Here is a 21,856-nt window from a genome sequence, read left to right as displayed (position 1 = left end):
TATACACAGGTACAAAAAAAAAAAAAAACGCGTACACAGGGTTTCTGAACACACGCGTCATTATAAACCCAGACTCCGCCATGAAATCCGTTGTAACGATGTCAAAGGGGCTAAGTATAGTGTGGTGACAAAACTAAATCAAGTGCCTTGTCTGCTGACAGAAGAAAACGCTGGGGGCGTTTCCGCGCTATTCACAAGCGATGCTGATTAACTACTGACACAGAGAAATTCTCTGCTATAAGAACTGATTATAATTGATGTCAAACAGTTCACACAAAAAAAAAAAAAGAATTTTTTTTTCGGTTGTTTATCTAGTCAAGTTGAAAGTTTTTTATCTTTTTTTCTACTTTTTTTTTTAATTTTGTACGCAGAGAGGAAAGCTAACAAATCAGAAGAAATGTGCTTGTCACACACGATGAAGAAGTAATAATTATCTGATTGCTTTAATTTTCTTTCCTTTTATAGTAGAAGCATGTGTACGCGTAAAGTGTCACAATACGTCATGCATTATTGCACCTTTACATCTCATCTCCTTTAATTGGTTGCACATGATCCACCGAGCAATGCACAACCATCAAGCACTCATCTTTATCCTTCGCATCGCATTTTGTTTATAGCGCGACCTTCTCGGAAATTTTTACATATGCTCATTCTTTTTAAACCAGTTTGAGGAATATTCGAATTGTTTCACCCATTCTTTCTCAAATTCACGCTCCTCAAATCCCCGTGCGCAACAGCGCGCTGAGGGTGAAGAGTGGGGGCTAACCAACCTCACAAAAGACAAAAAAAGAGGACAATAAGTAAGACGTGCGTGAAAAGAATCACCTGCTTCCAGTAATCCATGTTGCAAACGCCGGCGGTTCCGCCAAGCCGTAGAAAATCCGGTGTCGCTTATCGCAGGGCACGTTTTTCTGAGGACGACGACACACGAACTGAGGCAAGCGCACCACCTCTCGCTGTGACACCACGACCACAAACGAAACGACAGTCGCTTCCCTGCCAGGCGCCGGCACCGCTGTTCACTTCTTCAACAAGAGCAGCGGCGATGAAAGCGCTTTTTCCGTTGAGCGCGCTCCGTTCGCACCATCACATCGACGACGGTAGCTGCCCATCACGCCACAAAGCTTCTTCCAACGGCGACTGCTTTCGGCATCACCGGGCAGAACTCACGTGAAGGTCGGCAACGCTCCAACAAAACTGTTTCGCGCGAACTACTCGGCGAGCAAGGGAAAAAAACACATGCGCCGCTCCGGCGCGCTGAGCAAACTGCAAACAAGCGCAGCGAACAAAAAGAATAGAACGGCTATGGAAGTCGCCAGAACTTAGGACGCGACTGCTTGTTCTTCGTGGCAGTAGTGTGCTTCCCTAAGCACGAACTGACGAGAAAATAAAAAGCACTGAAGTCGGGAGAGTCTTTGCGGTGCCGCGCGCGCACCGGCGACCGGGCGTTGTTGTGTTGCTTGCGCCGCAGCGCTGCTGTCCCAAAACGTGCCGCACGCGGGCGAATTCGCAACTGGTTTGGGAGGCAGCAGGAGCAGACGACGGGGAGTAGCAGACGGCGGGATTGAACGATAAAAACACCAAAAGAGCTTAGAGTGGAGAGAGGAGGTAGAGAAAGAAGGGTGGGGTGGTGGCAGGCGGCGGCAGATTGCGGCAGACGCAAAGATAAATACGACGAGTGCGGGGAGGACCGGTGGCGCCATCTGTCCGGCCGCATTTCGGCGTGGCGATCTACCGCTGTCGCAGCCTGTGGGGAGTGCAGGGTCGCCGTCGTCCAAGAAGGTCGGATGGGGGGTAGACGTTGTTCCGCTCGTTTCTCGCACACACCATTTTTTTTCTTCTCTTTCTTTTCATTTCACATTTGTTGTTTACCCAGGGCTCGGTTTTTTTCTCTTATTTCCATTGTGTCAGGCAAGGCGCGGTTTCTTCAACAAGGAGCAGGTTTACGGCCTTAACTATACTGGTCTCGAACTGGCTTCGTTTTTCGTGTAAAAAATGGGGGAGGGGGTTTCAGCCCTCTCGTAGTTCACGATCACGACAGAGGGGTGTGGGAAAAAGGGAAGAGGGAAGGTGAAGCCGCAAGCCTGTCTTGGCGGCACCGCTCTTTGAGGGGACGAGGAGCTTGTCCATTTATTTTTCTTCTGCAGAGTGCTGCTTTTTTTTTTTTTTTTTTGCATGAATGAAAATAGAGCACCGCTGTGCTGTATGACAGGCGCCACATCGCATCCCTGGAGCCAACCGACGCGATCGTTCCTGCCTGTCCCCCCTGGCATAGTTTGTGTGGCACTGAGATTTTGTAATTTGTATAGCCATCAGCTCCAACCGCTCTCTGCAGGCCTGTCTCGATATTTTGTGCTCTTTTTCCTACCTTCGTCTTTTATGAGCGTAGGGGCGGAATTCGTGAGTGAAACAAAGTGCAGGGCGATCTGCTCTACGAGCAGTAATTTCAGTAATTTTATTCGTTATGGTACTGATAGGAGTCCAAACATAAATCAATAAAATTATAAAGGGTGCCGTAAAGAAACCTTCCTGTCACTTAATTCTTGTACCCCATCTAGTCTTTTCAATTGATTTTTAATGCCAACGAATAGGCAAGTCCAGATCTGTTCTGCCTAAGGAGTATAGTCTTTTGCGTTATTCGAGTGAGTACAGCAGTTTTTTTTTTTAATTATTTTTTGTCCTTTTAGGGCGGAAGTGACGCCTATTGGTGTCATTAATCAATGAATTGAATCGACCTAGCAAAGTCACCGTGGACTATTTCGAATTTGCCAAAGCTGTGCTGGAGGCGCTGTTTTGTCGCACTTTATTTCGATTTTAGTGCTTATCACCTTCATTTCCGCGTGCGAGTTATCTATACATGCCAAGGGCCCCGATATGTTAGCGCATAAACTACGGGCGAACTGGGCGACACACGTCAATGCCTTTGCTTTTTTTCCTAGTTTCCTATCTCATGTTTTTTTGTCATCGAGTTTCTGCCAGAGGAAACCTGCAGAATATTATCAGCTCCTAACTTGGCCGGAATGCAAAATAAGACCTAGGAGATCGACTATACTCTTTAGGCATGGTAAGGTAAAGTTAAGCTCCGTCCCCCGCCTTTGGACACACTATACAGTGAAGAACCTTCAAAATGCGTGCGGGGTTAAATGTGCGGTTGCTGTCGTTATTGTAGTATAGTCATATGGGGTTTTATGGCGCAAAAGCAGCTTTGGCTATGATGCGCCGTTCTTGTAGTATGTCATTCAGCGCAGTTAGGTCACTTCACCAAAACAAGAGATAACCGAAGAAAAATTGTGTCTTCTTCTTTTTCAAGGGAGGGGGAATAGTCGCCGAAGTAAGGTTTTCAGCACGTTGTGTGACAGTTCCTTCAGGAACGATTCAAAGCGTATTTGCCAAAAGCCACAGAGCAACAGGTTGTTTTTTTTTTCTTAGCCTTTTACTGGAGCATTACACCTGTTGCTCTCTAAATCCGTGCGAAGAAACAATGACCATTTTTGAGGCGTGTACGGTTACCACCGGTGTTTTTATAAGTTTAAGTACATTTCATTTTCTAGAATAAACTATTTCTGCATTATCACTGTGCTGTGATTTTTTCATTTTTCTATGCCAAAAATATTTCGTTTTTCGCACTTTGTACTCGGAGAGCTAGGAACCAGTCAATCTGGCCTGTCAGCTTTTTCTCCCGCACTCGATACCTGGCTTCACCAGTGAAATAAAGGATATTATTATATTTACGCATATCCACTACGCGGCTGAAATCAAACCCCTTTACTTGTTTACTCTTGGCAGAGACTGCGCCTAGCAATAAAAACATGTGCGCTACAAAAGCGTTCACCTGCGTAAAACACTACGCGCTCAACCTGGTTCGGAAAAGCATCCGGCGCATGCGCGTGAATACTTATTGGCAAGAAACGCCGTTCGGAAACGCTTCCTGCTCTGCGGGTGACCGTTACACGTGCAAGGGGCACCCGACTGGCGACCCGAGACAGGAAGGGGAAGCAAAGAAAGAAAGAAAAACGAATTCAAGTAAAAGAGGAGACCACCCCCGCGGTGCCTTGACACAGCGACACGCTTCGCTGGCGCCGCCAAGAGGGAGCCGCGCCTTTGCAAAGGTCCCACCACGACGCCCCATGTTTATGAGCGAGTGCGTGTGATTGTGTATTTATGCTTGCGCATGTCCTGGGAGGTCGCGCTGCGGCAGAGGTCTGTGGTGCAAAATTAAGGGTTAACGCGCTGTGACTCAGATGGGGGGCATTATTTCCACGGTGATGTATACGGTGTTTGTAGCTCGTCGTCATCGGATTAGGCGTTGCTTCCCACTTGTTGCTTTGTGTTCGGAATGACGCCCGCTGTCTCCCGAGCCTCTTGGTATTAAACGACACAAAAGGTTCCCACTGAGCGTTCCGGCTAGGTCGACTGGCGGCCCACATGAAGCTCTCGGCAGTAGCCTCATATTCGAGACAGTCGAACGGAACTGCTGTGAGATGCCGCGGTGCCTCACTTTCGATGTTCCCTACTCTACATCGGAGGCACACATATATCGACAATAAAGTTGTTTATTCCTCCTGCTCCTCCTTGACCCGGTTCCCGCTATTTTCTCTCTACCTTGCCTATCATTTATGGCCTTTTATCTTATCGGTGCCTGCCTAATTTGCTGAAACAGGGAATTATGCTAATATATACACCTAATAAGAGAACACGGTTCCGTTGAGGGGGTGAACTGTGAGATCGCTCTTACATCGATCTTATCATTTCGACATCGATCCCACGAGGATTTGTACGTATAATACAAATATTGTTGTATTGTAAATACAACAATATATTTGTGTAAGTGTATGAATATTGCAATAACGTACCATGTTACGTTATTGCATATTATAATATAATGTATCAATTGGTTTCAGGTGTGAAATATTATTTTCATTTCTTCCATTACGCCACCAGGCGCGAACGGACAGAGCGCCCCATGAATTTAGCCATCAGCAGTTATCAGTCGACTTGAGCAATGAACGACAAAAAGTGAAATTGATTTACATCCGCATACATCATACATGTTATTCAAATTATGATTTTCGTTTTATCCAGACGTCACAGAACATATTAAACTTATTTAGCCTCCGAAAAGTGCAAAATATATATAGCCTCTTCACTGATGCTCTTCTTTGCAGGATGCCTTCGTTCAGTGTCTGGTGATGAGGTGACAAAAACAAACAAAACAATAAACTACTCAGTCACTTTATACGTTCACAATGCCAAATCGCTAATGTCCCATCGCACGGCACAGTAAAGGTTCGCATATTAATTGTTGTTGCGTGCATTGCTTATATTGCTTGCGATTTCAAAGCCATTACCCGTATGGCCACCAAAAAATAGATCATCTCTGTGCTGTACAGATACAGCGGAAAAAGATTAGCACAGGTGACAGTGTCGACAAGCTAGACGAAAAAAAAATAAAAATAAAAGACATATTATTTCCTGCTTGCGGTGACGTTCTGTTGTACCTTCAGCAAGGTTGAGTATTGGGAAGGTTCTCAATAGTAGAGTTTCCTTTATAGCAACAGTGCAGCGAGTGGAGATTGTTTCGCACCAGCGGTGATCAGTCTCTTGCGCTTATCTCCCACGCTCTGCCTCTGAAGCAATGATTTCTCGTTAATTGATGACTTTTATATTGATCATTGTGAGAGAAATGAGTAGGAAGTACCCCCCCCCCCCCCCCCCCTCTTCCTCAAGGAACTGGACAGGGAGCAGGCAAGTAGCCTAGCAGTATAACTACAAACGAACGCTTTCCTGTATATATTTATTCTTCATAAGGTACACCTGACCACAAACGGGAATACGCATATGACTCCGATGCGGAGACGAACTGGCACTTTACCACAGTATACGTGGGGCTGTAAAGATACCCAGTGCAGTTACCATCATGCACAACGCCACATCGAAGCAGCAGTAGGAGGTACCCAATTGGGACTAGGCATGGAAGACCAGCTCTGCCTGGATGACAGCGCACGAATCGCGGCAGACTCCACTGGAACCCTGGACCAGGGCCCCAAGTACAGTATCAAGCTTTTCTAGCCAATAATGTTATTCAATCAATCTGTGTTTGTCGTTAGTGGCTCAATGAACGCAAAGAGGCGAAGTACTTGCGCATCCGGGCGCTGAATGGGCTCTTCTCAACGTTTGATGCATGGTGGCTGCGTATACATGCCATAAAATGTTATGGGGCGAGTGAGTGATGAGAGAGAAGGTGAATGAACTATAGTAAACATTATTCAGCATGGTATGTTTATTTAGTGAGTCAATCGTGACAGTCAACTTCGCCTTGAGCCCACCGCCTTCACATGATGGCGCTATATGCCGCTATCTAAGTGGCCATCTGTAGCCCTAATGAGAGCCTTATCTTTCCTGTCTTTTTTAATGAGAGACATAGACTTCCGCACTACGAAGCCGAAGCACAACCGGCGCGTGACCACGCAAGCGTACACGAGTACTCGTCGCTCCAGAGTCCAGATTCTTATCGCGGCAAGATGACATTCGGTGTTTGTACCATGTGGCACGTACGACCAAGGGTGGCCCCGTTCACGCGTGAAACACCATTCGAATTCACAGACTTGCCACAACTGTTGCGTGCAGTACATGTGGCAGCGAGGGAATGGCTGCAAAGGAAGCAATTTTGTCCAGTGGCCGCCTGAAACAGAGGCGTTGCTGCTCAGAGCAGTACGTTCGTAAATGGAGAGAAGTTGAGAGCATACCAGTCCTGACGTGGATTCATGTCAGCGAATCCGTGAATCTGAACGTTCCAGATCATTTATTGGCGTGTTTCACCTTTGTTTAAAGTCGGCCGGGATAACCATAAGCATCTACAGGCTACAGCCCTCATCAACGTGGTAGCCTAGCAGGGTTGCACAGATAACAAGCATCCCAGACCACGAAGGTTAACATCGCGCAAGCTAATTTTTTGACAACCGATGACAGCATCGCGCACCAACAAGGACGGGCGACCATGCATCGCAGCACAGCATAGAACTGGCCCATACACACACATAAAGAAAAATTACAACAAAGCTATAAGAGCGGCAATTAGCCGCTTGTGGCACAACGTGGAAGGATCGAAGAGGAGGGAAAAATGAGTGGGCGGTTTACGTCCTTATCGAGGGACGCCGTGACCGAGACGCCGTGACGACAGATGCGCCGTTGGCATCACTCGTCGTGTTTGGTTCCTGGGAAAGCGAGGATGAGCAGAGAGTGGAAGGGGTGTGCTGTGCTGCAACCCAATACAGCGGCAGATTTCGCCTTCGCGCCATGGGAACCGGGAGGCTGTGCCCGACAGCATCCAAGGGGACGGAAAAAGAGAGTGCGTCGTTCGCTATAAAGCTCTCGTAACCTTCGAGGATGCGCGTTATCGTTGACGTCGCTGTATCCGAGGTCGCATGCAGCGGCGACAGCCTTGATTGTCTCGCTCTAAGACACGAAACCTCGGTCGCCATGCTGGAGGCCACTAGCGCATGATACTAAATGCGGGATCGAGAGACCAAACTCTTTGTACACTCATTCATGCTGCAGTTCGCTATGTCAGCCCGATCGAAAGGCATCAGAAGAGTAAACAGTAAGCACGGTCAGATATTGGACTCGATTAGGTCAGAGTTACAGCCTGTTAATTTATTTGGCCAATCAAACTAGGAAACGCGTTCGTTCATTTTAACAGCCAAATGGCTCTTTTCTCGAGTCATGAATGAAATGAGCGTGCCATGTCTCCGTATTTGACGCGTACACATAAAAAAAGAGCCTAAATGGGCAGCCGCTAAATAAATAAATAAATAGTCTTCAGCATTGAGTCGAATCTTCAATGTGCATTATTATTTCCTCAGAGGAAGATACACTCGTGGGGACAATCTTGCTGACATTATTTGGAGTCCGTACAAGATATATTTGATTTATACGAAAACTAAGATGTATTGAAATATTAGCGATACGCTTTGAATATGAAAACTTTATTTATTTATTTATTTGTTTATTTATTTATTTGTTTATTTATTTATTACGGTAATACTGCCATACTTTGAATAAATGCTCTTGGCAGGAGTGGGTGTTACAGAGATGGTCACTGAATGGAAAAACTAACAAGGCAGTAATACAGAAGGAAATACAATAACACAACGCCAACAATCAGCATGCGTGAAGACAATATTGGTAACCAACAATACAAAACTGCTGCGCGTCTTGCACAGAGCCAAGTCTTGTACACGAGTGGCACGCCCAATGTGCACATTGAAGATGACATTGTCATGATACAACACTGGCACGGAAGGGGGCGTGCAATGATAAACTGCCGCTTTCACCAGGTGGAGCGCCATTTTAGGAAGCGTGAATGCGCGGACGTGTGCGCGAGAAGCAAATGCAGAAATCCGTGGAATTGCGCACGCAGTGTAAATAATGGTAGATAAAGCAAGACTAAAATCGAAAGGAAAGGGAAAAGCATGGCAAGTAAGAAGCAAATTTGTAACGAAAAATGGCCTTGAAGCATTTTCAAAAAGACTCGAGTGTTCGTCACTCCATGGTATCGCGGCTTGGGATATCCATTTTCGAACGGCCCGTGGGAAGGAGGAATTTTCGAAAGCATCAATCCTACAAGTGAAGTCATTTAGAATGTTGCGATCGTGCTGGACGTCGACAGATGTTTTCGGTGTAGTGATCTCTGTTCAATTTCAACTGACCATGGTAGATTGAGTACGTATATGTATTTTAGTCTTTCACGACGCCTTCTTTCCTGTAGTGTCGCTATAAGTTTGCTCACTTAATGGCTCCCATCTGCTGCTCTTCTTGCGGAGTTTCCCTATATAAACTTTGCGACTGTCTTAGTCACTAATCCCTTAAATTTTGCCTCGTTATCTCACACACAAACTCATTAGCATACAGTCAGTATCCACCACATTAAGTGAGGGTTTACCCGACGTATATAAAGCCCAGCTTAGCCAAGCCTGCGTGGTCTATGGGTACCGAGTCTCAGTCGGGATACAAGTTTCTCATGTGGTTCGTTTCCTTTCTCAACCTCCAATCCCCGAGTTCTGCCAACTCGGTGTCATGTGGTCTTATGACGTCACAAAACATGACGCCAATCAATGTCCAGCCATGTCAGCTGCCAAGTATCACCTGTCAGAGGCATGTCAATGCTTTAACACGAAAAACGTCCGGCGTTGACGTTAGGAGCGAAAAATCACAAGCATGGCAGTGGCAGGCGGTATTGCTGACAGCTGACATGGTCGCATACTGACTGTACGTAGGGATGCTAAATCCAATTGTCCATAGCGGCGGGTTGTTCCTGGATGCCGTTCTGTCTACAATGTTTTCTTATAAATTTATAATACGGCGTCAATCGCAGTCTGTCACCATGCTATTGTATCTCGTAAAAAAAAAAAAAAATCACCTTATTATTACCGAGATTTGCCTAAGAACGAATCACACTAAGCGCGATTATTTGAACAGGTTGTAAGAACCTGGACAAGCGTAAAGAAGGGTATAAAAGCAAATGTGAAAATACCCGTGAGAACGGCTATATAAGGCCGGTTTCGACAGTGTTATTAAAGAACTCGCGTTCTAGTTTGTTTTCTTTCTGTTTTTTTTTTTTTTCTTACCTGTACATGGCTCTGGAACAATGAATGCACCTCGCCCGCGGGGCTTCAATGTCGTCGCTCTGCCCAACCATCCGCGTTTGCGCATGCAAGTGCCGAGAGATCATCGGAAATCGAGAGGGCTCCCGTAACAATGGCTGCGAGCGAGCATACAGCCGGCGGCCGACCCATGCGGTAGCATGCAGCTCGCGCGCGCCTGCCTCATTACGCATTGGCGGAACGCGCGCGTTTCGGAGGGCATTTCACTGCCGCGGCGTGCGCGCACAGCAGTGCGTGAAGGCATTCGCGACCGAACCTGCCCGCGGCAGCGAGGATATCGACACCGCGCGCTCGTTGTTGTCAGGGTAGACGTCGGCGGCATTCCTCGACGGTAGCTGACGCTTGGGCGGAGAGAAAACATAGGGCGAGGAGGTTGCGTGCGCGTGCACAAAGAGCGAGAGCTGTGGTGAAGTCGAGTGTATATACGTATAGGAGAAATTTCCATTGTGTAGAGTTCATGAGCATATCCATATCACTACAAAGGACATGGGTCAGGAGGAATCTCCCTTCATAAGCTTCTCAGAAAAATTACGAGGGACTTTAGCGATTAAAGTAGTCAAGGGAGAAAGCCTGCATGAGTGCCGCATTCTGCTAGCAACTGGTATTAATTAGTCTCTAGTAATGAATTATATAATTATTGAATTGCTTAATTAATCATTAACTAGTAATTACTTATTCAGTCATAGTTAGTAATTAATTATTTAATTTGTCAAAAATTAGCAATTAATCATTGATTGACATAAGGCCATATAAGGCATCAATTCGTGCTTACTGTGGTGGTGGCTCTGTGATTGGTCGAGATCTCTATGACGTCATCTCGCCTCGGCCAATCAAAGCCGCCGCAAAAGCGGTACACATTTTGTCCACGACAGTATGAGCCATTAGAGAGATTTAGCTTACCGTGATCCGCGATCCGCCACCGTGACTCTACCACGCGTGGGCGGGGCGGGGCTGATTGGTCCCAACGCGGTAGGTCTATGTGCCGACATCCAGTAATGTGGCGCCATCTATCGGCGTCAAGGGATCTGGGCATGCGCAGTGGAACGCGCGGTGGCGGTTCACGGCAGCGGATCGCGGATCACGGTAAGCTAAAACTCTCTATTAAAGGCTTTCGCCTTAAAACTCCGTGCCTTTTTTCATTACCATACCATATCATAGCTGTTCTCAGGTGGCTCATTATTACCAGTTTATGTTCCTAATAGCTACAATGAAACATCCGCATTAAAGAAAAAAAAACTACAAGAAATTTTTTGTTGTCGCAACAGAATTCATGTGCCGTTATTGTCCATGAACTTGTTGCAACAGTTGAAATTTCTATACCAACATTAACTTTGCGTAGTTACAACAGAAGAGTACAACAGAAGTAGAAATGTCTGGCGTTGCGACAGAACTACAGAACATTGTTGTATTTTTGACACTATCCTGAAGTTGTTTTTTTTTTCCGACTGGTATTCGTCCGTGCGACTCCCATAATTTCTTGATTTCCAGCGCGGCTCAGGTGGTCGTATGCCTGTATGGCAATGCTTTCTGTCCGGCTGCACGGAGTTATACGTACTGCATCCTGTATCCCACGTATGACTTCATGTGGCTTTGGATTCCACATGGTTTCCTCACGACTTTCAAGGAAAGTGCTAACCTGACACCGACGAACACACACACACACACACACACACACACACACACACACACACACACACACACACACACACACACACACACACACACACACACACACACACACACACACACACACACACACACACACACACACACACACACACACACACACACACACACACACACACACACACATGGCTGTGGTATAACCCTCCTAAACCTATAATTAGGCGAAGCGAAATCCTAGTTGTGCTTGGTTCAGACATGGGCAGATATGGATTTGCAGCGATTAACTTAATTGCCGAGACAGTCGAGGACGTCGTAACTACAAGAGGGAACGGTCAAATGGTGGTACACCATAGGTGGTACCATGGTTAAGCCATATAGCCACACCGTAAACTCTGGCTCAAGGTCAAGCGGAGGCCCAGGTTGACCTTGCCTGATACATGGTATAGTGAAGGTTTGGCTTCAAAATGTCGGAATGTATGCTAGCTCCACGTGACGCCTTGCACATCATGTTAGAGTCAAGCGGAAGCACTCCGGAAAATTTTCGGAAAGCACACTGAGCTCTGCGCATTTTGCAAGTCATACGGACTTCGCATTTCCGCAAATCATTTCCACAAATCGTAAACGCGAGGGCATACCGTAGCACACCCTCTCGACGGCGCCCACGTGATGCTCCAACTCGCCCAGTTGATCATCCTTGTGCAGTTACTGTGTATTAACATTACACGTTTTCCTTTCCGTAGATATCTGCGTTGCCCTCAACTTAAGTAGAACCCTTTTCGTTAGCCTCCTAGCTCGCTTCAGCCCCATAGGTGAAAACAGGTAAGACGCAACTGTTACATACTTTCCTCTTTAGCTAGTAAGCTGCTAGTCATAATCTTGCGTTATCATTGCATTCATTTATTTTTTAATGTACACTTCGGCCCGGGTCAGTTTAAGCTGGACTTGATGTATTCGGTTTACTCATTCGGAAAGAAACCACTTAACCGAGTCAGCGAGCTGTCGAAGCGTAGCCAGGCGGGCTGTAGACATAAATAAGACGCCGACGCGCACCGCAGCATTTTTGTTGCTGTTATGAAAAGAACTGAGGAGGAGGAGGAGGAGGAGGAGGAGGAGGAGGAGGAAACTTATTGCGTTTATCCCTTTCTTTCTTAGTGGCGCCCTCTATCCAGGGTCCCATGTGCCGCTACTATCCTGCAGGCGCGCTAGAGCAGCTGTCACTGGCTTTGCGAATTGGTGCTGGTGAGAACGGACCCATGGAAAAGATATAAGGGTTCTCGATCCAGAGTCCCGTTTGACACCACTATTTTCTCGGTCTGCCGGATCAGTCGGCGCTGGTTGGTTGGCTCGTCGCTGGACAAGGCTTAAAGGGCCACTGTCCAGGGAAGGCCCTTTTAAGAAAAGGAGCCCAGTGTTTCGATCAGGTACCGGAGATAGTCTGTGCAAAATTCTACAGCGACACGCGCGCCGCAAAGCATCGAAAATACAATTCAAAGCTCCCTCATGCTCTCCTTTGAGAAGCCAGCTTCACCGCTTCCTGCGCTGGCCCGACGGGCCCCGATAATGACGTACGTACCGGGAACGACGTCCATTGGTCCGTCTCGCTGACTGACGGGAGAAGGATGGGTGTATATCGCTCGCAGCGCGCTTTTCCCTCGCCACGGCCAGACTGAATCCAGCGGCGCGCGCTCCCTCGACCGTTTTTTTTTTTTTTTCGCGCTCGCGGAGAGCCACGCCCCACATCCCGCCAAACGCGGAGGAGGAAGGGGAATTTGTATTGCGGAGGCTAGACGACCTCGGGCAGGAGAGTGAAAAATCTTTGCGAGGGAACGGAAGGAGAGGGGCAGGGTAGAATCGGGTGATTGTGGTGGCTGTAACTGCGTTATTAGTTACTCTTTTCAAAAACATTTTGCGGCCTTGCGTTCCAGGGTTGAAGTCTCACAGTCACCGGGGAAGAAAATATTTTCGACCGGAGGGTGGACAGTGGGCCTTTAAGAGGGAGTGGGGAGATTTATAAGATGGAACGCCGCCGGGTGGTATCCTACAGGCAAACTGAATGATTTAGTAGTGTAGCTCTGTGTTTCTAGCGGCTGGGACATTTCTCTGGGTATCGGGTCGGGATAATAAGTGTTTGTGGTATAGATTAGGATACAGATTAGGATACGTATGAGTTTGTAGCTGATGCCATGCCGCAGCTTCAGCCTTGGTGAGTATTGGGGGAGATTATGACAGTGTTATTCTTTGTGTACGGTAATATTGCTTTATGTGGGTGTAAGAGTACAGGGCCGCGCAGGCACCCGCTGTTTCTATATATACTTCCTCCTCCGCCGTGCGCGCTCTCGTTGCCGGGAAAGGTGGCGTGATCAAGGGACCATACAATGCGGCCGTTGGTGAATGTATCGGGACATATTGGCGCCAGCACGCGTGCAACCTGCAAAGATAATGCTCTCTTCGCGAAGGCACAGCACGCAGCTTGGGAATTTGCAGTCATTGCGTATTAGATTGGTGTGGCGTTCGTCCCTTGTATTCATACGGTGCATAAAAGCGAGTGGTACCGCTGTGGCGGTCCTCCATTGCATTGTTGACGATGGGTCGTTGGCAGACTGCATATTCCTGGACTTTTGTAAAACTTTTGATAAAGTCTCACATGAATTACTACTCTTTAAACTAAGCAGATTGAACTTAGATGCTAACGTGCTTTCATGGCTTCACTCTTTTCTTGCTTAATCGATCTCAGTTCGTAACAGCAAATGATACTGACTCTTTTTCCCCAGTTGATTCCGGTTTGCCACAAGGTTCATTCTTAGGATCCCTGCTTTTCCTCATATACATAAATGACTTGCCGGCAAACCTTACTTCATCAATTTGTCTCTTTGCGGATGACTGTGGTATCTATCGTAAAATTAACAGTGATCATGACGTCTCTATATTACAATCCAATATTAACAGCATTTCTGAATGGTGTCAGCGTTGAAATATGAAGCTTAACACTAACAAGTGTAAACATATGCGTGTCACTCGCGGTAGCACATTAGCCTCTTCGTACTACCTTTACACTGCTCCTCTTGAATCTGTCTCTTAATACAAATATTTAGATGTTCACATAACCAATAACTTGTCACGGAAATTGCATGTTCATCACGTAGTTAATAATGCTAACCAAACTCTTGGCTACCTCAGAAGAAACTTTTCACATTGTCCTAGCGCACTAAAACTTCTTCTCCTTTACAAAACTTTGGTTCGTCCAAAACTGGAGTATGCAGCTTCTGTCTGGGACCCAGGCGTCGTTTCACTCATTACTGAACTTGAAAGTGTGCATAATCGCGCATCTCGCTTTATATTGTCTAACTACTATCGCACTTCTAGCGTGACTGCCATGAAATCTTCCCTGTCATTGCCTCTTATAACGGAACGCAGAAAAGTATTTCGGCTATGTTTGTCTCATAAGATTTTTCACTATAATACATATCTCAGACAGAAACTTCTAACGCAACCGTCCTACACTTCATCACGCATTGATCAATGTCACAAAGTAGGAATTCCATTATGTCGCTGCCATGACTCCTTCATTCCAAATACTTCTAACAGTTGGAATCGCCTTCCTCGTGCCATTGCTGAAATCACAGACGCCATTGCTTTTCGTACAGCTGTTACTAATCTTTTTTGTTCCAATGTTTAACATACTTTTGCTGTCGTTTTTTTTTTTTTTTGCTTGTTCACAATCTACTGCTTGGTTGCGTTGCTGCTGATTTTGTACTTTTACATCTTGTTGCGCAGTCGTTGTCATTTACTGTATAATGACCATTCAGTTTTGTGTTCTTTTGTTTTGTTTGCTGTATTGTGTTTTACTTTCTTTAGTTCACCCCCACTCCCCTCTGTAATGCCCTTGGGCCCTGAGGGTAAATAAATAAATAAATAAATAAATAAATAAATAAATAAATAAATAAATAAATAAATAAATAAATAAATAAATAAATAAATAAATAAATAAATAAATAAATAAATAAATAAATAAATAAATAAATAAATAAATAAATAAATAAATAAATAAATGTAGTTTCTACTCGTTGAATTAATATTTCTCCCATTCTCACTAGCGTACAGTCCTAAGATACGGATACCACATTGTCCAGGTATTGGTCGTAATCACGTGACCACCCAACATAAGCCCTGTGTACACGAACTCTATAGAATGCAGGTCGAGTCGATTATACGAAGAGAAAGAGCTTGGTTTGAATGAGGTTATACGCGTGATGGTCTTATACTCACTTCCTCTGCGTTTTTGCCCTTTCCCTCTAAAAGGGTATCCTACTCGAGTTTTGTCGGGATCATGTAAACCCAAGGATATATATACATATATAATTCCGCTTTAACCAAGCCGTGCGAACGAGCCATGCGTGACCTAGGGAAAAGGTGCCTTAATTGGCAGAGCCCTCTAAGGTAGCTTCCTATGCTACCCTCTCATGAGCAACTCTAGATGGCAGCTCTTACCAACTTTGTGACAGAATATATGGCGCCATTATTTCACACAACCCATTGTTGAATCAGTATTCGGCGATATCACCACACCAAATATCACCTGCTAGAACCATGCCCGTGTTTTCCCCTTCCAACGTCGATAATATGTCAGCGACGGATTTTGCTGTCGCATTAAAACTGAGGCGGCATCTAAGCTCTGCCTTTAAGGGTACGACGCGATAGAAATAACGGCTCCCACATGAAACTCCTCTTACGTATTCTCGTTTATGTGCATCCCCTCTTCTAATAAATTAACCTCTAATCCTTAATTTGTGTCTTTATTAACTAGCACCATCTTTAACCAAGTCGCAAGGATCCACCTCCATGATAGCGTGTCTTACTCGATCACCACCCAGTTGTTCTGGCAGGTTTAGTGATTAACACCCCACAAACCCAGCTCAACAGAGGTGTCCATGTTGGCAGCTACTACCAAATCATATGGTCCCGTGACGTCGTGCAACCTGCCAACCAATCAGCCGGCTATGCCACCTGCCAACTGCAACCTGCCACAACCATGCCCCTGACTTTTTATTTGCAAAGCCGACTACACCGGGTTTTTTTCAGGATGGGACGTATAAGGAAATGTAACGACCGGACAATGCGTCGAATGAGAAAAATCTTCTCTTTTTCCCTGCTATGACTGCCGTTCCTCTCCATCTCTCAAACAGTCCCATCGGTCTCTTTCTCCTGCTTTCAGAAGCGGAAAGATGTGCCTCCCGGACAAGTTACTTTACTTGTTCTTTCATTGGCTGAGTGTTAGTAAAACTAATGTTAATGATTAGTGCGGCGCAATTCGTTTTTTTTTTTTTTAAATTAGTGGACTTAAAATGAAATTAGTGTAGTGCGGGGATGAGGAGGGAATGCCAAGAGATGGGAAGGAGGCCTACATTCACATTAGCAGGGACCCATTTTTTTTTAATCCGACCTTTATTCCGGGACCCTTGGACGAGTAAGACAAGCAATTCCAAGGCCACGCCGGAACGTCCTTGTGGCTTGGTTAAAGCGACGCTTTATAATAGATACCTTTGTCGGGTGGCCTTCTGTATGCAAATTATTATGTGCAAGATAAAGGAGGCACAAATTCAGAAATTGGTGAGTAAGCGACTAACGGAGTGGATATATGCAAGACGAAGAACTGTGAATGAGAGCCATTAAATCTTTAAATTGAGGCGCCACTTAAGTATCGCCTCAATTTTGTCTTCCATTTCGTCTGCAGCGTGTTTTCTTTTTTTTTTTTTTTAGGCCAAATGCTGCTTTTATGCGACACGTGCTACCCCGCTTTCGTTTTTCTGCTCTTCTCGACGCCATCTTTCCTACGGCTGACGTGGGATGAAAGACTGGTCGCTGCCTCATCGATAATAAGATAACAAGTATATCTATTTATTTATTCAATAATACTGTCAACCCTCGTGCGAGGGTCCTTCAGCGAGGGTATGAAAACTTCATAGAAAAACAGCATTATTCGCAAGCACTGAATACATCAGCATGAAGCAGTACATTTAGTCAAGCATCTAATGGCACTTTCATAACAATCATAACAATCTTCGTAGTTTCGTTTGGTTCATGGTGATTGGCGTCCTAAAGTGACTCAAGTGACCCCCCCTTCCTCGCCTTTTTTTCCCCCGCCCAGGTAACAGCGTCATTGTCCGGAGGGTGAGTGTAGCAGTTTTGGGCAACTCCCTTATGCAACTATAGCGGACAAAAAGGAAAACGAAAATAACAGCATCGATAAGTTGCGTCATCTGACGGGTCGAAGCAACGAAACCACTTCCTGTAATGCCGTTTGTTAATTTGCTTTTTTAGCAGCCGATTGCGACTGTTATGCTTAATTTTCTCGACAGTAATTTTGCCGCTTTCGTTTTAATCTCGTTTCCCGCCATGATTTTACTCATAAACAGAAGCCGTAAATACCTGATTCGTACAAAACCCCGTCACATTCGAATCTTCAGTTAGGTGCACAACCTTTGCGGCGTATTACGTGGGTGCCGCGGCACCCACACGAAATGCAGGGAAGAAACAACTCTGCACTAAGGTGTATAGTCGCCATTCAATGGTGGATAGGGCCCGGGTCTATAACGATCTACGTGGCTCTTCCGCTAACAAGCTTTCGTTCCTCAGCACGCTCCAAACAAGGACACGCCTCTCAAGGAGAACAACACACGGCCAGCCGCGGCATTGTCTCGACACCTTTCAGGTCACCGACGATGTGACAGCCGGGCAACCGTCCCGCCGAGGCGTGCTCACTCCGTTCGCTTCAACAGGGCCCGCTCTGCTGTGAATGACGACAGCGACACCTACCCTGCAGACGCCAGGACGCTTCTGCGATTCTCTTGGCGTATGTCTGCGTTTCGCTGTCTCACAACGCCCTGAGTAAGGGTGGATTATACTTATTGGCTTTTAAACCAGCAGGGATACACGGCAGTCAAATGAAAACGGCTGCATACACACTACTCTGCATTCCTTCAATATTTTTAATCAGTCATATTTTACAGCCCGCGATGTCTAAATATTAAAGCGTTCTCGCAGCTACTGGAGTGACATTTTAACCTCTAACTATTTCGCGGTTTGAATTCATGGCCGAACTGGTCGCCTTGTCAATGCACAGGAAAAGCAAAAGGGCTTGTGTACGTACCGAGGCGAGTCAGACTATCTAATTTCGACCACCTGGGGTTCTTTTTTGTGCGTTGACGCCGCACGGTGTACGGGTTTCATGCTCTTTGCCTCAATCAAAACGCGGCCGCCGCGGCCAGGATCAGACTCGGATGCCCAGACTCAGTAGTCGAGCACTTATCCCCTGAACGACAGCGGCGGGTACTATAAGTAAATGAGTCTATAGACCTCAGCGCGCACCATGGCTTTAATTCATCTGTACTGTCTCTGTAACGCCATAAGTGCAATTCACTACAAAACAGTAAAAAAAAAAAAAAAAAAAAAAAAGAAAAAAAAAAAAAAAACTCGGAACGCTCTGTAAGGGCCCATGCCCGACCTCGGCCCGCCACTTTAAGCCCGAGACCAGCTCCGCAACTTCAGGACAGGGCCCAGCAAAGTAGCTGATATTCCGGCACGGCTCGGGCTTTAGGACCGGCCTGAGCCCGCGCAGTGCTTTACTCCGGATAATTACGACCACCTGGGGTCATTTGGCGTGCGCTGACGCCAAACAGTACATGGATTCCATGTTTTTCGCATCAGTCGAAAAGCGGCTGACGCGGCCAGGACCGAACCCGAGTACCCAGGCTAAGAAGTCGGACGCCTTAACCACTGAGTTCCCACTGCGAAGTAAGAACTAAATAAAGAAGTCAATAAACAGTAATTTCGCTCTCAGTGCGCACCATGCCTTCATTTCATCCATGTCGCTGCTGCAATGCCCTAAGTGCACTTCAACGAATCAAAAACCGCACATCAGGGCCCGTATTCTGAGTTTGCGTCGTTATCGAAGTGTCGCTATCCCAAGTGACCTCGAGTCATCTGATTGGTGGAAACGCCGGAAAATGATGCTGCCATCTCTTCCGGTTCCGTACTGGCAACACCCGGTTCCGGCGTTTCCGCCAATCAGATGACTCGAGATCACGTGAGATAGCGACACTTCGATAACGACGCAAACTCGGAGTACGAGCCCAGCTCTCTATGTACGAACCCAGGCCCGACCCGGGCCCGCAAATTCAAGCCCGGGTACAGCCCAGGCACAGCGAAACAACTGATGTCCCGGCCCGTGTCTTCGAGCTGGTCCGAGCCTGTGCAGTGTTCTACTCTAAAACCCAATGAACGTCTGTGGCAGCAAGCGCGCTTCTCTGCACTACACTAAAGGCTCCGGGAAAAACACGCCCAAGTGGGAAACTACAGATAAATGGCTGCTTCTCTTTATGCTTATCTAACCCAGCTGTACTACTTACAAGCAGTATCTATAAATTCTTCCTACTGAAGGGAAAGCACATTTTATTGAATTTACGCCACTCTAGTCTTAAAATGTGATTTTGCATCTTCATGGCACTGCCTTGCTTTTAAGCCACCAATCTTTCAATCGAACTTTAATAATGCCTAACACTAATTCATTCGCATTCCATTTGTTATCTGAAAACCTTAGGGCCTCATAAATCGTGATTCTGCCTGCGTCGGCATATTCAATGCACGCACTCCAACAATCCATCCCGTTGAACAACTGACTTGGCAAGCGCGCTTTCCTGCACAATAGGTAAGACTTGAGCAGAAACATGCTCAAGTGGGAAGCGGAAGTTTTAAATGTTCGCTTCACTCTAGGAGTCCGCATCACTCTAGGAGATTATATTGCGACGATGCTTGAAGTAAACCTAGTACCACTCCTGCTGAGGCCACAATGTACAGCTGTAAATTGTGGCTGAGGATGTAAAGTGGAGGGCTTTTAGATTGCAACTCTTATTAGGCTGTTCGGCGGTTGAGTTGTGTCGAAGTTGATGCCGCTGCCGGTGTGACCGAGCGCATGAGAGTCACGAACCACAAGGGAATTTCTCAGAAGAAAAGGAAGAAGAGCCACGAGCTCTGCGCTACTCGCTCACGGTCCTTCTTTCTCTTCTTCTGAGAAATTCTCTTTGGTTCATAAGAGAAATAAAGAGCTCTTTGTTAATGGCTATACATACATACGAGCATCTCTCAAATTCTTTGCCTCAATATATTGCGAAAGCTCTCTAATAACTGCGCTCAAATTTTGAATTAGACAGTATCGTTATCGTCCTTTGAATGTTATCTATAACGCCCATTAAATCGCACAGTACCTACCTCTCGTAACCACACTTTGTCACATTACTAACGAATGTGTTGAACAGATGAAGTGAATAACTTTACTGGTGTTTCATTAAGGTTGAAAAGGGTAAATGAAAGAACAACTTGTCTTTACACGAATTAGGATGTATGCGAACCATTTGGAAACTCAAAGTCCTGTTTTTATATACCGCCAGAGACAAGGTTGCCGTGAAGTCATGATGATCGACAACGGAAACACACGAAATCCCTCGTCGTCAGCGTGCAAGGCATGCAAGGCACCAGCAAATTAGTTAATCTTGCAGGTAGCTTGCAGCACACAAGGACTTGAGGACGGCAGGCGGACGATACAGAGAGAAGAATTAAGTGGAACTGAACTTTATACAAAAGCTTAAACGATGGCACAAAGAGAAAACTCATGCTCACGGAAGAGGTAGCACGTACACAAAAACACAGAACGCCAGACTGATTGCGGACGACAGTCTCCCTTTGCAAAGCCAGGACTCGTCTTTCTTTGTCGAATGAAGCCGGGTGTAGTTACACGCGACAACCTCTTTTTTTCGAACCCTCACAAGCAGCCTTCTGCCTTCCGGAGGACCCGGCCGCCGCGCAGCTGAGCCGGGGGTGAGGAAGAAATATGTCCTCGCCACCATATATGAGCACAAGCTAGGATCTTTCTCGATCATTTTAACAACAAGCGGGGGCGCAGTTAGAGACAGAAGACAATTCCTGCAAAAATTTGCGCTTCTCGATCCTCTGGCCATTCAAATTAGTGAGATTTAGCACACCGTGATCCTCCACCGCGCGTTCCACTGCGCATGCCCAGATCACTTTGACGTCAATAGATGGCGCCACATACTAGATGTCGGCACATAGACCTGCCGCATCGGAACCAATCAGCTTGTGCGGCCCGCCCACGAGCGGTAGAGTCACGGTGGCGGATCGCGGATCACGGTAAGCTAAATCTCTCTATTCTTTTGTCACCGCTTTCCGCGCTGCAAAGTCGCCGGGAGAGGAAGGAAATAAATTACGCCAATAATTACTTTCGCTAAAATTGACCGTTGACTACGATACTCATAACGCGAAATTCGAGCGTAGCTCTTCGGGTATTTTAGTCTTGAATATAGACCTTTGCATGGGGCGAGGGAGTTGTTGAAAATCTTCCTCTCTGGACAGTCGAAAACCGGTTTTGCTGCTGCTTCCACTGCGCTTGTGCGCGGTGAACACGACTGTCCAGTGAACAATATGGCAGCGCCCAGGGAGCCCAAAATGCAAAGGTCTATACCGAGAAGACAAATTTGAGGGACAAGTGCATATAGTGC

General features: G+C 46.3%; 1 protein-coding gene across 3 annotated transcripts in view; it reads right to left on the bottom strand.

Moving 5' to 3' along the window:
- Myo61F (unconventional myosin 61F) overlaps positions 1-21,856 on the bottom strand; it is a 159,327-nt gene that overhangs the window by 118,906 nt on the left and 18,565 nt on the right. Inside the window, exon 1 of one of the 3 annotated variants that reach the window (XM_084598448.1) lies at positions 826-1,550. The exons of 1 other annotated variant lie outside the window; for it this stretch is intronic. In XM_084598448.1, coding sequence (XP_084454574.1) covers positions 826-843 — 18 coding nt within the window. In that variant the 5' untranslated portion in view covers positions 844-1,550. Of the gene's footprint in view, positions 1-825; positions 1,551-21,856 lie in introns of those variants that run through there. One more of the 3 variants, XM_084598450.1, reaches the window with a different exon arrangement.

This window comes from Amblyomma maculatum, chromosome 3, assembly GCF_055883805.1.
Source record: "Amblyomma maculatum isolate TAMU_Amacu chromosome 3, ASM5588380v1, whole genome shotgun sequence".
Lineage (NCBI taxonomy): Eukaryota > Metazoa > Arthropoda > Arachnida > Ixodida > Ixodidae > Amblyomma > Amblyomma maculatum.
The sequence above is the reverse complement of the archived record's forward strand: the minus strand, read 5'-3'. Positions and strand labels throughout refer to the sequence as shown.